Source organism: Hemiscyllium ocellatum, chromosome 6 (genome assembly GCF_020745735.1).
Source record: "Hemiscyllium ocellatum isolate sHemOce1 chromosome 6, sHemOce1.pat.X.cur, whole genome shotgun sequence".
Lineage (NCBI taxonomy): Eukaryota > Metazoa > Chordata > Chondrichthyes > Orectolobiformes > Hemiscylliidae > Hemiscyllium > Hemiscyllium ocellatum.
Window position 1 is genome coordinate 123,299,642 of NC_083406.1, and position 17,492 is coordinate 123,317,133.

Genomic DNA, 17,492 nt, shown 5'->3' on the forward strand with positions numbered 1-17,492 from the left:
ACTCTCTGGCCTGAACAATAAGGCCTGGGATCTCTGATTTATTAACTTCACCCTCAACCTGTACTGCCTGATGTAATGTTTTACACATATGTACCTTCAGGGCCCCTGCTACCTTGCTTTCATTCTGTGTTCCTCCTACCAAAATGAATCACCTCTCTCTTCTGTGCATTAAATTTTATCTGTAGCATTGATTAGTGTCGTCTTTCTGCTTTTTATTTTTGCCGACCAGACTTGTCTGTCTTTGGATTTCTTTTATTTACACTTTGGATTCAGTTATTTTTGCTCTCACTGTCTTAGGGTTTCTGTGTGGTACACTGGTGCTTGATAAGGATGGGGTGAGTGCTGCTGTCGTCGTGGCAGAACTAGCAACATACCTGGAAACCAGAAAACTCACCATAACTGATCAACTGAATAACATTTACAGAACGTGAGTAGTATATGATTGGTATTGAAGGAGGGTTAGAACAGGATTTGTTGTAGTTTAGTAAACTTGTCACTTAAATGTTCATGCCTCTGATGCTGTTCTGTTTTGTCTATTGTCTTCACAATACATGGCTCTCAAACTCTGTGTTCTTTCGTTTCTGCACCCTCCCAGTATGGTGGGATGAATATCTGCTGGCTAGCAAGATCCTACTTGAAATTGCACTCGCAACATCAAATGTTCCTTGGCTTTAATACTGACTTGTAATGATGTACTGTCCTTTCTTTCAGAATGCATCCAGATTGTGAGGAAGATAGAATAGAGAGATGTAACAGTGGTGAAGTAAAAGTTACTCCTGGAAGGATAAATCAAGCATAATATGTTGTTGGTACAATAGCAGGGCATATCCTGAGGTTGCTTACAGGGGCTACTGGAAGATTATCCTGAAGAGTGTTCCATTCCCAACATAGTTGGAATTCAGGAATTAAGACTAAACAGGGTGTGGCAAAGCAGCTTGGTTCTGTATATTACATGACCTGCAGAATGTATGAAATCTTGAATGCTCCTAGCAATCAAGATGACCACGTCTGCAGGAAATGCTACCCGTGTGATCAGCTTGAGCGCTGGGTTTTGGAGCTTTTAGGAGGCACAGCAATATGTCTGCAAGGCTGGGAGTGAAGTCTCTGACATCAGCTGTCAAGAAGTGTCACCTGGACTCAAAACATTAGCTTGCTTTCTCTCCATGGGTACTGCCTGACCTGCTGTGATCTCTAGTCCAACTGACCAGCCCATCTATGAAAAGTGCTGAACAGTGGCAAATGTAATTTAATCCTAAAAAGTATTGGTGTACATGTTCATAAATCTCTGAAGGCAGCAGGACAGGTGGGCAAGTGTTTAAGTGGGCAGTTTGAATACTTACCTTTATCAGTCAAGGCGCTGAATGCAAGAGCAAGGAAGTTCCAATGGAGCTGTATGTAACATTAATTAGACCACAGCTGGAGTACTGTTTGCTGTTCTAGTCATCACATGATAGGAAGGTGGTTGCACTGGAGAGGGTCCAGGGTAGATTCGCCAGGATGTTGCCTGGGATGAAGTGATTCAGTAATGAAAAGACACTCCTAGGAGCAGAGAAGGCGCAGGAGGATGTGACTGAGGTATACAATGCTCTGAGGGGCAGAGACACAGTAGATTGGAACAAACATTTCCACTTGGAGGGACGTCAATAACCAGAGAGCACAGTTTGAAAGTAAGGAGTGGGAGATTTAGAAGGGGTTTGAGGGAAAGAAAATTCACCCAGGATATTAGAAACTTGCTGCCTGAAAGCGGGGTAGAGGCAGGTTCACTCAAGATGTATTTGGATGAACTCTTGAAATACCACAGCACAGAAGGCTGGAAGGTGGGATTTTGAATAGTTGGATTTTTGATGAGCAGCCTGGACACGATTAGTTGAAGGGCCTCTTTCCATGCTGTAACAGTCTGACTCTCTTCTTCTCTCTCCATATTAAATGATGTGCTTATATTCTGAAGATGTTTACGTGTTAACTGGATGTTGGCATTCACTGCCTCTGTTTAGATATGGTTATCATCTCTCCAAGACTTCCTACTTTAAATGCTATGAACCGACTACAATTAAGAGAATATTTGATCGACTTCGAAACTATGAAAAAGACAATCAATATCCAGATCACTGCGGGCCATTTGAAATTTTGTCTGTGAGAGATGTAACTACTGGATATGACAATAGTCAGCCGAACAACAAGTCAGTAAGTATAAACATTAAGTTATACTTTGCCCATGAGCCACCTAGAAGCTGCAAACTGAATGACAGATAGTCCCATAGGCCCTGGGTCACATTGAGATACAGTTCTATGGGTATTGGCAGCTCCCTGATGCCTTGCAATGGTGTGAGCTTTGACCACTAATATGACAATGTTATTTTATCATCAAAACAGACTAAATGTTGCTGCAAGTTGTGTATATTTCACATTGTTTTTAGATCCAGCTGTATGATGAATTAATTCTATTGAATGGTCACAGCAGCAACAGCATGTTGCAATTAGCATGGATTGCTCGCTGGCTTGGACATAAGACCAAATGCAGACAGCTACTTAGACTGGCAGGAGGAAGGAAATGGTGTTTTTCAGGCTCAATGCTGACACCACATTCAGAATTCATGTTAATGATTTAGACTTAGGAAACACAACAGATGGAATTTTTTTTCAGCCCTTGAATGGCATAGGGAATGGTGACAAATTTGGGGAAATAAGACAAGAATGGAAAAATCTGATCCTCTACATTGAGAAGAAAGTGTGTGATTGCACCTTATTTCCATGCTGGTCTCCCCTTCGTTATTGCCGGTTCATCATTTTCCCATGCAGAGGTGAGAAACAAGACATCAGCAATTCCTGACTTGAAAGTTTAAAATAGTAACCTGGTGAAGGCAACTTAGAATCACAGAATTCCCATAGTGTGGAAAGAGGCCTGACCCTCTGAAGAGCACCCCACCCAGACCCAACCCCCTACCTATCCCTGTAATCGATGGCTAACCCACCTAACCTGCACATCCCTGGACACTGGACAGTTTAGCATTTACAATCCACATCCCTGGACACTGGACAGTTTAGCATTTACAATCCACATCCCTGGACACTGGACAGTTTAGCATTTACAATCCATATCCCTGGACACTGGACAGTTTAGCATTTACAATCCACATCCCTGGACACTGGACAGTTTAGCATTTACAATCCACATCCCTGGACACTGGACAGTTTAGTATTTACAATCCACATCCCTGGACACTGGACAGTTTAGCATTTACAATCCACCCTAACCTGCACATCCCTGGACACTGGACAGTTTAGCATTTACAATCCACCTAACCTGCACGTCCCTGGACACTGGACAGTTTAGCATTTACAATCCACCTAACCTGCACGTCCCTGGACACTGGACAGTTTAGCATTTACAATCCACCCTAACCTGCACGACACTGGACAGTTTAGCATTTACAATCCACCTAACCTGCACATCCCTGGACACTGGACAGTTTAGCATTTACAATCCACCTAACCTGCACATCCCTGGACACTGGACAGTTTAGCATTTACAATCCACCCTAACCTGCACATCCCTGGACACTGGACAGTTTAGCATTTACAATCCACCTAACCTGCACATCCCTGGACACTGGACAGTTTAGCATTTACAATCCACCCTAACCTGCACATCCCTGGACACTGGACAGTTTAGCATTTACAATCCACCCTAACCTGCACATCCCTGGACACTGGACAGTTTAGCATTTACAATCCACCCTAACCTGCCCACCTTTGGAGTGGGAGCAAACCAGAGCACCTGGAGGAAACCCAGGCAGGCACAAGGAGAAAGTGCACATTCCACAGTCACCCCAGGCTGGAATCAAACCCAGGTCCCTGTGCGGCAGCAGTGCTAACCACTGAGCCACATGCTGCACTAGTGGTTCAGTGACTTACTGGCTGCTTCTCTGGGCCTCTGTCTTGAGAGCTTAAAGAGTTGTGGACATTCATAGCACAAAAGGAGGCCATTTAGCCAATTGTGCCTGCACCAATCAGCAAATATCTGGCTACACTGATCACATTTTCTAAATGCTACTTAAATGTCATAAGAGTTTCTGACTCAGCCACCTTTTTTGGGCAGAGTTCCAGACACTCACCACACCCTCTGGGAAAAATATAATTCTTCTCAACTGTTCTCTTAGCTTTCACATCACTAATCCAACTGCTTTCACACACTTTATGTGCCCCTGGTTATTCACCCTTCTACAGATTGAAGAAGTGCATTCTATGTGCCCTATCTATGCCCCTCATAATCTTGCACACTTCTGTCAGGTCTCTTCTCAACCTTCGCTGCTCCATGAAAAATAATCCCAGTTTATCCAACCTTTCCTCTTGATTCAGACACTGCAGCCCAGGCAGCATCCTAATAACTCTCTTCAGCACCCTCTAGTGTAAATTCATCCTTTCATCTGGAATATATCTGGAATGGCCCTCCAGTTGTGAACTAACCAGCATTGCTAACAGTTCCAACATAACCTTCTTGCTCTTCTATTCTGTGCCTTGTTAAATATCCCATATGCCGTCTTTATCTGCCTATGAATGTGCATGGCAAGATCCCTTTGATTGTCAGTACTTTCCAGGCTCCTACTTTCATTGTATAACCCTGGTCTTGTTAGCTCTGTCCAAGTCTATCCTTCACACTTTTCCAGGTTCAATTCCATTTGCAGCTGCTATGCCCAGCTGATCAGAATGTTGATATCCGGCTGCAATTTACGCTATCATCCGTGCTGTTCATCACCTTACCCGTACAAGAGCGAACGAGGAAGATTTAGGGTGTAGAAAAATAGGAAATCATGAGTACATAGGGTCAAAGGGTGAAAACCATTGTCAAGAGGCAAAATTAATGGTTTTTTACTTATTCTGAACAAAGTAAATGAGCTCACAACATCAATACAAGTGAATGCTGTAGATCGTATCCATTAAAGAGACAATGAGCTCAGATCTGGGAACTAAATATTCAGGGATATGTGGCTTCGAAAGGACAGGCAGAAAGAAAAGAGCGTTGGAACAGGATGGAATAAATACGATAGCAAGAAATGATTTGGATGTAAGTTTGCTCACTGAGCTGGAAGGTTCGTGTTCAGACTTTATGTCACCATACTAGGTAACATCATCAGTGAGCCTCCAATGAAGCACTGGTGGTATGACCCGCTTTTTATTTAGGTGTTTAGGTTTCCTTGGATTGGTGATGCCATTTCCTGTGGTGATGTCATTTCCAGTTCTTTTTCTCAGGGGGTGGTAAATGGGATCCAAGTCAGTGAGTTTGTTGATAGAGTTCAGGTTGGAGTGCCACGCATCTAGGAATTCTCACGCGTGTCTATGTTTCGCTTGTCCTAGGATGGATGTGTTGCCCCAATCAAAGTGATGTCGTCCTCATCTGTATGTAAGGATACTAGTGAGCATGGGTCATGTCGTTTTGTGGCTAGTTGATCATGTATTCTGCCACAAAACGACATGACCCACTCTCACTAGTATCTTTACATACAGATGAGGAAGGACACCGCCTCGACTGGAACAACACATCTATCCTATGACAAGCCAAACAGAGACATGCACAAGAATTCCTAGAAGCATGGCACAATCAACAAACACATAGACATGGATCCCCATTTACCACCCTCTGAAAAAAAGGACTGGAACTGACATCACCAACCCAAGGAAACCTAAATAAAAAGCGGGCCATACCACTAGTGCCTCACCGGATGCTCACTGGTGATGTTACCTAGTAAGTGACGAAACATCTGAAAACGAACCTTCCAGCTCAGCATACAAACGTACATCCAGAACCTCAACCTGAGCTACAAATCTCAAAACCCGCTAAAATGGTTTGGGGCTGGAAGATGTAGATCTCTTCTGGTTGGAAGTAATTTTTAAAAAAAGTAAGATGATACTAGTAGGAGTAGTCTGCAGGCTCTCTAAGGGTTCATTAGTTATTCTCTTGCTATTCATTGATTTAAAATTCCTGCTGCTTTCTCATGCTACACACTCTTGTACCTTTCCTAATTTTTTTTAAAGTTCACCCCTACCCTCTAGAGACTCTGCCATATTGACCCTTCAGTATCTGGCACTTCAGGACATCATTATTGCTCATTGGAGCTTACTACCCTCTCACATTGGGTCCTTCCAGGTTGTTTTGGTGCATTTGTACAAAATGCAATTTATGACTCTTACTTTGCTGGTGCTCAGTCACTTATTTGAATGCTATGGTTTGACCTGTCTGACTAGCACATACTAAAAGGCAGGGCAGCTTGTCACAGTTGCCAGCACTGAACAATCAAGTTGCTTTATGGCACCGTGTTACAGTATGTTCTTGCAACTTATGTGGCAAACACAATACTTATGCCTCAACTAAATAGCCATACCTGAAAGTCAAACCAGACCAGTCCTTAATGGAACAAAGAGTCAGTCAGGTGTTTGTGCAACACTCCATCAAGGACATTGTCCTGAGGTTAACTACGATCATTCAGAGGTTGATATTCTTGCAGTCCTGGAATGGAACCAAAATCAATCTTGTATATCAAGTCCAAACAGTCCAGGGATTGCAGGGACATCAGTTGGGAATCTGTGGAAAGCCTCAGTGCAGAGTCTGAGCCATGTGCAGTCAGGGCTATTCTCACAATTCAGTCCTAGGGCATTGAGCTGTTAACATTATCAGGGTCCATCCATGTGTGTTAGAAAATGTGCAGAACACAAGTCAGGGTTGGGCTGGAGTATTTGTTGTGCTTGGAGGGATAATGACACCAAAGATGGCAACTCCAAACTTAAGGATGGCTCAGACTCTGCACTGAGACCTTCCACAGATTCCCAACTGATGTCCCTGAATCCCTAGACTGTTTGGACTTGATATACAAGATTGATTTTGGTTCCGTTCCAGGACTGCAAGAATATCAACCTCTGAATGATCGTAGTTAACCTCAGGACAATGTCCTTGATGGAGTGTTGCACAAACACCTGACTGACTCTTTGTTCCATTAAGGACTGTAATGCTTAGGAGTATATTTGTTTGAGGGGGAATTCTCCAAATCGTTATCAGCCTGCTCCAATCAATGGGCATTGGACCATGATAGAAGGCATAACAATGTGGTGTGCCAAATGCAGGAGGGGGAAAATTGGGGACTAGTAGATAAAAGGTTTAGATGAGCATGTAGAGAGCCTGAAAGTTGATGGGTTTGTCTGTGAGAGATACACAAAAGTGTGGGTTGATGTGATCTTGATGTCAGGCGGAGTTGGAGCGCACACGTACAGCAGTGTGACCTGGATTCTCTGCCTCCTATGATCACATCCTCACTGCCAGCCAGAGTAGAAAAATAACTGCTAACAAGTTTTCTTTGTTTTGGGGTCTTTGAGAGTAGGGTCTGCTTAAATGTTGGTCAGCATTATGCTTGAATGAGTTTACACTTCCTTCTTAAGCACTAAGGCAAAAGAACCTTTGTCTCCAGGGAAAGGTGCACTCACACATGATCACGTGGTCATATGCTCAAGGTAAGGGGGGAACATAAGAGAAGGCAAGAACTTATTACTGTACTAGGCAGTTGTATTACCTTTTGATATCAGTGATCTTTTCATCAAAGTGCCAGTTAATCATACAACACAGAAACTGACCCTTTGGTCCAACTCATCCATATCAGCCAGGTTTCCCAAACTAAACAAGTCCCATTTGCCCGCATTTAGCCCATATCCCTTTAAACCCTTCCTTTTCACATACTTGTCCAAATGTTTTTTCAATGTCATAACTGTATCTGCATCTACCATATCCTCTGGCAGTTCATTCCATAGACTAACCATTCTATGTGTGAAACATTGCCCCTTAGGTCTATTTTAAATCTTTTCCCCCAACTTAAAATTATGCCTACTAGTTTTGAACTCCCCTTCCCTAGTAAAAAGATCTTTATTATTTCCCTTAACTACCCCCTTCATGATTTTATAAAACTCTACATGGTCACTCTAAACCTCCTACACTCCAGGGAAAAAAAATTCCAGCTTATCCAGCTCCTCTTCCTAACTCAAACCCTCCAGTCCCAGTAACATCCTTATAAATCTTTTCTGCAGCCTTTACAATTTAATAATATCCTTCCTATATCAGGGTGACCAGACTTGTACACAGTACTCCAAAGGTGGCCTCACCAACGTCCTGTACAACTGTAACATGACGTACCAACTCCTATACTCTGAGTTTGAACCAATGAAGGAAAGCGTATCAAACGCCGCCCTCACCATCCTGTCTACCTGTGATGTCATGTTGTAGGAATGATGCACCTGAACCCCTGGGTCTCTCTGGCTTACTTCTGGGTAACAAATAAATCTGGAAGGAGGGTTGTTGACAACAATAATAAATAAGTTGACAGTAGTGAAATCTTGCAGCTTTCAATTCTATTCAGATGACTGATGTTTTCAAAATGTAGGAATTAACAACTGTCATCATTTTTGTGGATTTAATTACTTTTCTTTGTCATTAATTATTTTAAACAATCTTAGTCACACTATTAATATAAGCGTTGAAGGATCCCTAAAATCAGATGCTGGGCAGAATGCTCATTAGAGATGGGAAATGCTTCACCAAAATAACTTTTACTCTGCTTGGGATGCATGAAGAGGCTGCTTAAATTTGACACAATGGCCATTTAGATTAGATTAGATTACTTACAGTGTGGAAACAGGCCCTTCGGCCCAACAAGTCCACACCGACCCGCCGAAGCGCAACCCACCCATACCCCAACATTTACCCCTTACCTAACACTACGGGCAATTTAACATGGCCAGTTCACCTGACCCGCACATCTTTGGACTGTGTAGGAAAGTGGAGCACCCGGAGGAGACGGAAACTGGAGCACCACGCAGACACGGAGAGAACGTGCAAACTCCACACAGTCAGTTGCCTGAGGCGGGAATTGAACCCGGGTCTCAGGCGCTGTGAGGCAGCAGTGCTAACCACTGTGCCACCGTGCCACCCACTGTGCCACCGTGCCGCCATTTAGCCATGTCCTACAGCTAAAACAATAGTTAACAAGATGTTTGTTGATTGAGATTGCATTTATATATTTATAGTTGTGATGAGGTCTTTGCAATGCTGTACCTCCTGTGTGTTCCGAGTTTTGTTTTCCCTTGCTCTCCTACTAGTTCAAAGTGCAGTCCTAGGATCTGCAACTCGGACAAAGAGAGCCTGCTCCGTATTAGATCCTGTTAGTCTGGAAGAATTGAGCAGATGACCCCAGGGTCATTTGTGACTAAATGGTCTGGACCCACTGGGAGTGTCCTGCCCAGATGCAGATTTGCCCAGATGGGTGACACCGTGGCTCAGTGGTAAGCACTGCTGCCTCTCAGCACCAAGGACCTGGGGTTTGATTCCAGCCTCGGGTGACTGGGTGGTGTTTACACATTCTCTCCGTGTCTGTTTGGGTTTCCTTCGGGTGCTCGGTTTCCTCCCACAGTCCAAAGATGTGCAGGTTAAGTGGATTGGCCATACTAAATTGTCCATAGTGTCCAGGCATGTGAAGGCTGGGTGGGTTAACCACTGGGAATGCAGAGTTACAGGGATAAGGTAGGGGTTTGGTTCTGGGTGGGATGCTCTTCAGAAAGTTGGTATGGACTTGATGGACTGAATGGCCGGCATCCACACTTCAGGGATTCTATACTTCCAGATGCAGGCTCACCCTCAGCTGCAATTCTACAGGGCTGGGGATTGCAGACAGGACATTCCAATAAGTCAGAGTTTAGACAAGGTGGCAAGTAGAGCATATTCATTTAAGGAAGGATAGGTAAGTATATGAAGAAGGGTTGTGCTGATAGTTAGATGAGTACGAATAGGCAGAGGTTCAAGTGCAGTACTGATATGTGTAGACTGGTTGGGTGGAATGATCTGTGTCTGTGCTGTATATTCTATCTAATTCTGTCATGGTGCTATATATTGTTGACTTGGTTTTGCATTCTATTCTTCAAATGTTCCAAACTAACAAGTAGTCTGCTCCCCACGACAGGTGCTGCCCATAAGTAGAAGCAGCCAAATGATCACCTTCAGCTTTGTGAATGGCTGTGTGGCCACTCTGAGGGCCAGTGGCACTGAGCCAAAGATCAAATACTACGCTGAGTTCTGTGCACCACCAGGCCAGAGGTTAGTGCTGCTCTATGACGTCAAACCTGATGGAACAATGGTTTTCACCTTTATTTTCTGACCACTGCATATTTATCATGGAAAGGTTAGAATGCTACATAAAAGCTATGGGGATTGCCATCATGAGTATTTACTTAGAATAAATCTGGCTTCTTATTAAAACTAGAAGAGTTCATTATGCCATTCCCCTAATTCATGGTCAGTCAGTGACTCAACTCCACTGATGAAAACAGGTGGTGAAGGCCCATCTGAAGTCCAAATGTTAGCAAGGGGACACTGGCATCTACCCAACCAATTGTCAAGGTATGTCCTGTACACAAAACTAGGAACAAATCCAACCCAACAATTACTACCCATTAGTCTGCACCAGATCATCATTAAAGTGATGGAAAGTGTCACCAGCAGTGCTATTGGGCAACACTTGCTTAACCTGCTCACAAATGTAAATCAAAGAACTGTGGATGCTAGAGTTCTAAAACAAACCAAAACAGAAATTGCTAGAGAAACTCAGCAATTCTGACAGCGTCTGTGCGGAGAAAACAACAATTAACGGTTTGAGTCTGGTGTCCCTTCTTTAGAATTGTTTTTGTTTGTGATTTGTTGGACATTGTCACTGACGCCCAGTTTGGGTTCCCCCAGGGCCACTCTGTTCCTGACCTCCGTCCAGCCTTGGTTCAAACATGGACAAAAGAGCTGAATTCCAGAGGGGAGGGGAGAGGGACAGCCCTTGATATCAAGGCTGCGTTTGATCAAGTGTGGCATCGACCAGCTCTGGCAAAACTGGAGTCAGTGAGAATTGGGAAAAATCTCTCTGGTTCGAGTCTTACCTGGTACAGAGGAGCCTCGATTATCTGAAGGGAGTGGGCGAGAAGAATTTTGTTTGGTTAATGGAATGCCAGATAATGTAGTTAGCCAAGCATCAGGACCTTGCAATCTTGCCACATAATCTGAAATTTGGATAACTGAATGCCAGATAATCGAGGTTCCTCTGTACTTGGTAGGATAGTTGTGGTTGGTAGTCATCTCCACTCTAGGACATCTTTCTCAGGATATTACCTGAGGCTGAACCATCTTCAGCTGCTTCATCAATGATATCATTTCCGACACATGGTCACAATGAGGATATTTGCTGATGACCGTGTTCAGCACCATTCACAATTCCTCAGATACTGGAACAGGCCATGCCCATGTGCAGTAAGATCAGCACAATATGCAGACTTGGACAGTGCTAAGTGAAGCTTATGCCGTGTAAGTGTTAAGCAATGATCATCTCCAACAACCATTGCCCCTTGACGTTTAATAGTGTCACCATCTCTGAACCCCTACCATTAACATCCTGGGTGTTGCCATTGAACAGAAACTGAACTTTTCATACTAGTACTGTGCCAACAAGAGCAAACAAGAAAGTGGGAATCCTGGAGTGCATAACTCAACTCCTGACTTACCAAAGCATGGCTGCTTAGTCGGATCCTTCCATCCTACCATCTAGAAGGACAAGGATGGCAGATACTTGGGAACACCACCACCTGCAAAGTCCCTTCCAAGCCACTCACCATCCTGCCTTGGAAATATATCACCATTCCTGCCCTGTTGCTGGATCAAAATCCTGGAATTCCCTCCCTAAGGGCACTGCGGTCTACCCATAACATGGACTGCAGTGGTTCAAGAAGGCAGCTCACCCCCACCTTTGTAAGGGCAACTAGGGACGGGTAATAAATACTGGCCAGCCAGTGACACCTGTGTCCCATGATAAATAAAAAAAGTATCATAATTCTTGTCCCATTGTTTTTTAATGCAATTTCTGTGAAAATAAACTGATGTAGCGGTAAAGTGAAAGAACGCTCTAGATTTAGATTACAGATATTTGCCCCACTGATATTTGTTCAAATATTACAGGGCTTTACATGATCACAAAAGACAAACTTCATTCAAGTTTATCTTGTAGTTCGAGAACTGGTTGTCCCTATTGCATCTCCTGCTGGAACAATAAAACTGAATTCCACTTCCTTGTGCACGCCTCCTGTACTGTTCAGTGCTTCAAACTTTTATCTGTGTTTCTCCAAGATGATGCAATTGTCTCTACTTCAACCCCGTCCGTTTTTTTAAAAAAATTCTCCTAAATCTCTTGTCACTCACTTGAAGTGGTTTACCCCTTCTGCTGTCCATCAAGGAAAATTAAATTCATTATATCAAAATAGTAATCTATGTCTCTCATTCTTTCTTCCTTCTGTAAAAATGATTGCAGTTGCTAAAGTCTCTGCTCATTACTGTAATTTTTAACCAACATTGTACAGTGATTTTAATATCCTTCAAAATTATACTGCTCAATCAGAGAAGCCCTATAGTGTGAAAGCAGGCCATTCAGCCCATTGAGTCCACACCAATCTCCTGAAGTTCATGCCACCCCCTCACCTTACACCTGTAACCCTGCATTTCCCATAGCTAAACCACCTAACCTTCACATCCCTGGACACTATGGGATAACTTAGGATGGCCAATCCACCCTAACCTACACATCCTTTGGACAGTAGGAAGAAACTGGAGCACCCGGAGGAAACCTGTGCAGACACTGGGAGAATGTGCAAACTCCACACAGACAGTGGCCCGAGGGTGGAATTGAACCGATGTCTCTAGCACTGTGAGGCAGCAGTGCCAACAGCTGTGCCACCCAAAGCTGCATACTGTAACGTAATTGTAACTAATTATTGCCTTAGTTAAATTTATCCTTTACTTTTGTGGTCTTTGTCCCCCATTTATTAAAACACAAGACATTGTTCACTTATTCTTACGGTTTTATGTAGCTGTTCCGTATACAAAGGATTATGTTTTTGGGGTCTAGCGGACTGTGCTCCACAATATCAGCACACTTCTATTGAGCATGTATTTCCAATTTATATGTTTGTATTTTTTCTTCAATTTTAGTTTGTTCAGGGTATGGCCCGTTGTTACAGCTTGTACCTGGATTTAAAGATAACTGCTGTTTGCTTTACATTTGCAGTGGCACAGCTTACCTGGCTGAAGAGCTCAACAAACTGATCGATGCAATGATCAAGAACTTCCTCGAGCCAGAGAAGAATGGTCTGATAGCTCGTCTATAAACTAATTCGGCACTAACAAGTGAATGTGCGTGTGTCTGGAGTTGGAGTAAAAAAGCACAGAGCAAATGTCACCTGTTTACACTAAAGAGCTGGAAGTGAGGATATTGTGGGTGATACAGAACTGACCTGCTAAGTGTGTGACAAATCTATATTTTGGAGACTCTAAGGCCCTTCAATGTTCCTGGAAGGCAGCTATCTTCGACTTGGAGAAGCTGCCTGTTTCGTTGACCAGGAAGCTTTTTGTCATTTTACATCTCTGCTTTCTGCTTCTTGGTGCTGTGTTCATTCATTGGCTGCAGCTTCTCCTGTTTAATAGAAACTTGGTCACAAAGTCATTCACCCTCACTAAATGGCCTGAGATTAGGTTAATGCAGTCAGTATTTTGCATTATAGATGCTCTATTTGCAAATTCAAGACACAGCCCCAGTACAGCACAGCTTGGGAGGTCTGTAAATGTGCAGACAAACTGGCTAGCATTATGAAGTGATGAAAGTCAGTCCATGATGTGACACTCTGTATAAAGGGACAGAAATCCATTTTAGTTTGGAACCTTCCATTAATCCCCTTCCTTTTTGCTTATTATTAATTTGATTTTTTTTGTTAATTTGCACAAACATTTTACCTTGTGAACTGGAACCTATTGGTATATTTGTATTTGAAAAGTTTACTGTCCTTTCAGTTGCCTTTCTTAGTAAGATTTTTTTTGTGTCGCTGCTACACATGCCAGACACCGCGAAAGTGACTAGCCAGAAGCATTGACTTGTGATCCAACTCAGTGACCCCCACTGCCTCTCGTGAGGAACTGGGTAGCCTGTACTAATTGTTCCCCTGGTGCAGAGCTTTGCTGTCTTTTTACCTTGAGCTGTGCTTCCATTATTTACAAATTTCACAGCCAACTGGCAGCCCCCTGGTGAGGACAGACACCTGCCAGCCCTTTGGCTTGTTAAGACTCAGATTGGCACTCTCCATCTTGTGGACGTGGTCTTTTGTATGGTCCAGGATTGTGCATTGGACTTCATCCAATCAGTCTTCAATATCACAATTCCTGCCTGGTCACCCTGACACCAGGTGGATGGTTGCAGTATATGGTCATGTGAACAGCACCGGTGATTCTGGGAACTGGTGTTTCTAGACTGCTCCTTTTAGTACGTATTTGCTGCTGTGAAATTTTATGCAAGTGCATGTGCTCACAAATTGGGTGGAAGCTGGTGTCTTTGTGTGTGTGTGTCATAAGACCTTAGTGTGTTTGAATCTGCAGTTTTTTGAGCCCTAACTAACTGCTGCTGAGAGTGTTCGGGTGGAGAGTGGGTGAGATTCTTGTCTCTCGTTCTGTTCCTACCCGTGTCTACTTGTGCATTTTAGGCAGAAGTCTTAACCAAAGGCTTAAAAGAACATATTTAGAATATTTATTTTATTTAATTATTTGCAGAGATGTGCATTGAATGAACTACAAGTCTTATTTTGCATTTTGAATGTTTATTTTACACTCTGCGAAAAGGATATTTCATTCTTCCAAGTGTTGACTATAGTCACTTTTTAATTATAATGTTAATTGTATTCATAGTCATAGTACTGCTCTGTTGTAGGCCAAAACCGACACATGACTGAAACATACAGCCCTGAAGATCCAAGTTTGTTTCCTACTCTGCAGCAAGAGCTGAACCCAAGCAGGTTATCCATAAAGGTGATCTCCCTCCCTGTGTTAGGGAGAGTCAGATTATTCAGGCGATCCTGTGATTCCTAACAAACCTTGTTTGCAAATCTCAAGTAGAATCCAGATCCCTCTGCTCTGCTGTGGCCACTCCAAGGTGGGAATGTCAGGAGAGGGTGAAGTATCAGTATGTGCATGGTACCAGTGAGTTTGGCCAGAGCATGAACCAGCAATTTTGGGGAGAGAAGCAAATTGGGGAAAGGAAGGGCTGACATGGGCATCATGAGCCAAATGGTCTCCTCCTATGCAGTATGATTCTGTGAAAAAGGATAGTGGTAAAAGAAACCTAACCAGAGTCTTGCCCAGCCCTTGAATTCAAATTGTGCCCGTCTTGAAGTGAATATTTGCAATCAGCTATAAAGCATAAGTACTTGTTTTTTCTCTTTAATTCCAATTGCAAACTTTATTCTCTGAAAGAAATCGGGAATGTTATTTGCTTGTTGTTAAACCTACAACCTCTTCTTTTGCACTGTTTCCAGAGAAAATATGAACAAGTGACTGTTTCCAAATGCTGTAGTAAAGTTTTGTGTGAGGACAAATGGGGTAAGCTGCCACTCAAACCATACAGCATTTTGTAAGTGACTTTAAAAATGAATTTTCAAAAGTTTTTTCAAAATTTTTAAGGGAGGGAGAGAAGTAGATTTGCTTTCAGTATTTGAATAGTTTTGAATTATAAGGATGGTTTTGCACTTTGTGACAATGTTTGCTAACTTTTCTGTTCTCTAGTGAGGATAGTGTTCCATGTTCCTATCTTCTTTATTTATAAAAACTGCTGGACATTAATTCACTGGAGTGGAAGGTTGTTGGCAAGGACTTGGTTATGAACTTGTATATGCAAATATTTCAGTCTTTCTCTGAAATGTCCATTTCCTGTTTACCCTAGTGGTTGAGAGTACCATTTTTGTACCATTGTTTGGAATGTGAACATCTCTTTGGTCCCTACATTTGAGTCTGTCCAATAAATGTAGAAGTGCAGGGGAATCCTTGTTTGGAATTAATTAGCCAGTCTCTTTCAGAGCACCAAGGATCAGAAAATGCTGATTGGGGACTGGAATTGCTGGGGTGCTTTTACTCAACTCTGGAGCCGCCTCAAACACCTTCTGTCCATGTGGTTCAAACTCTTAGTGTCCTGACCTTGATGCAGGTTCTGTGGGCATTCAGAGCTGCTATTAGGTGTGCTAACTCCTGATAGTTTGTTAAAGGAGGAGTCTGCCCTAGCCAAAGCAGACTGATGCTAACCACTAGCTCAGGTTCTGATGTCCATGTGAAGAGGTGAGGAAGACCTATACAGAGCCTACTGAGGAAGCCCCTAGCTGCTGCATTGCCTAGGACCCTTTCTGCTCCACATGTTTAGTGAACAGAAAGTCCACACTATCTTTAAACAGATTTGGATCCCAAGAGTACAATTCTATCTGTCTACACTGTTGCTTGGATTGATGACAAATTTAAAATGCTTAACCTGTGCCCTCTCAGTTCTGTTTGCAAAAGCTGAAACATTTGTCTCATTGTGTTTGTTACCAACTATAATAGTGATATTACCTCACTGTGTGTACAGTCTGGGGAATTCTACACACATTCTATATTTTGATTTAAATACATACAGTCCAACGGTATGGTATTATCCCTGCTTTCCAAAGTATTAAAGTTTGAAGAAGGGCTGCTCAGGCTCTTGGGGTAAATGGTAGATTTCAGTGGTCCTGTGTCTTAACTTCCAAAGTGTTTTCAATTGTTCACATTTGACCTTGTGGCTGAATGTTGAGTACACTCTGAAATTGAGGAAGCATTCACATTATGGCTGGACTAAGGTAAATGATAGCTACAGAATATCAATAAGTGCAGCAGTTTGTTCTACAGATGTACAGTTCAGCTGCTGCTCTTTCTGTAATCTATAATCTCCACCAGCCAAAATATTTGATTTACATAGTCCTCTGTTTTCATTCAACCTTATGCTGCTTATCCCAGCACTTCATTGGGGTTCAGATTCAAATCCAAGCTCTGAATGTGGATATTCCAAACTGATCCCAATCAGTTGTCTACTTGCTGAAATGGCCATTCTCACCCCATGGACAGGAGCAGGCATTCAATAAGAACTTGCACTTCTCATGTTCTGTATTGGTTGTATATTTATTTATGGATGTCATTTATGAATTAAAATCTATAAAGAACAAAGCTGAAAAACAAATCTGACTTTTTGTACCAGAACAAATTGCTGGGAAAACTGAGCAGATCTGGGAGAGAAGGCAAAGTTAACATTTTGGGTCTCCAGAACTTTTATACTTTGCTTCACATTTCATCTATCTGATCAATTGCTTCACTGGTCTGTTCTCCCGAAGGTGCTAAACTTCTCCTGACATTTCCACTTTGTGTCAGTGACCAATCCTGAAGTTATGTTCCACACATCCAGTCCAACAATCAAAGCTACACAGAGAGGTCAGGCAGTCCCAGCACAACACAGAAAGACATTGCATCAGCTTCCAAATGTTAGCTTTTAACCAACTTTCTATCAATTCATGTTACACTTCCACTAACACCACTAGGTCTTAAATTTAGCAGCAAG

The 17,492-nt window shown here is 42.8% G+C and overlaps 1 protein-coding gene across 1 annotated transcript in view; it reads left to right on the forward strand.

Moving 5' to 3' along the window:
• pgm2l1 (phosphoglucomutase 2-like 1) overlaps window positions 1-17,104 on the forward strand; it is a 118,473-nt gene extending 101,369 nt beyond the window's left edge. The window contains exons 11-14 of the mRNA XM_060826931.1: window positions 298-427; window positions 1,995-2,184; window positions 9,993-10,126; window positions 13,125-17,104. Coding sequence (XP_060682914.1) covers window positions 298-427; window positions 1,995-2,184; window positions 9,993-10,126; window positions 13,125-13,224 — 554 coding nt within the window. The 3' untranslated portion in view covers window positions 13,225-17,104. The remainder of the gene's footprint in view (window positions 1-297; window positions 428-1,994; window positions 2,185-9,992; window positions 10,127-13,124) is intronic.
• Window positions 17,105-17,492: the final 388 nt, after the last annotated feature.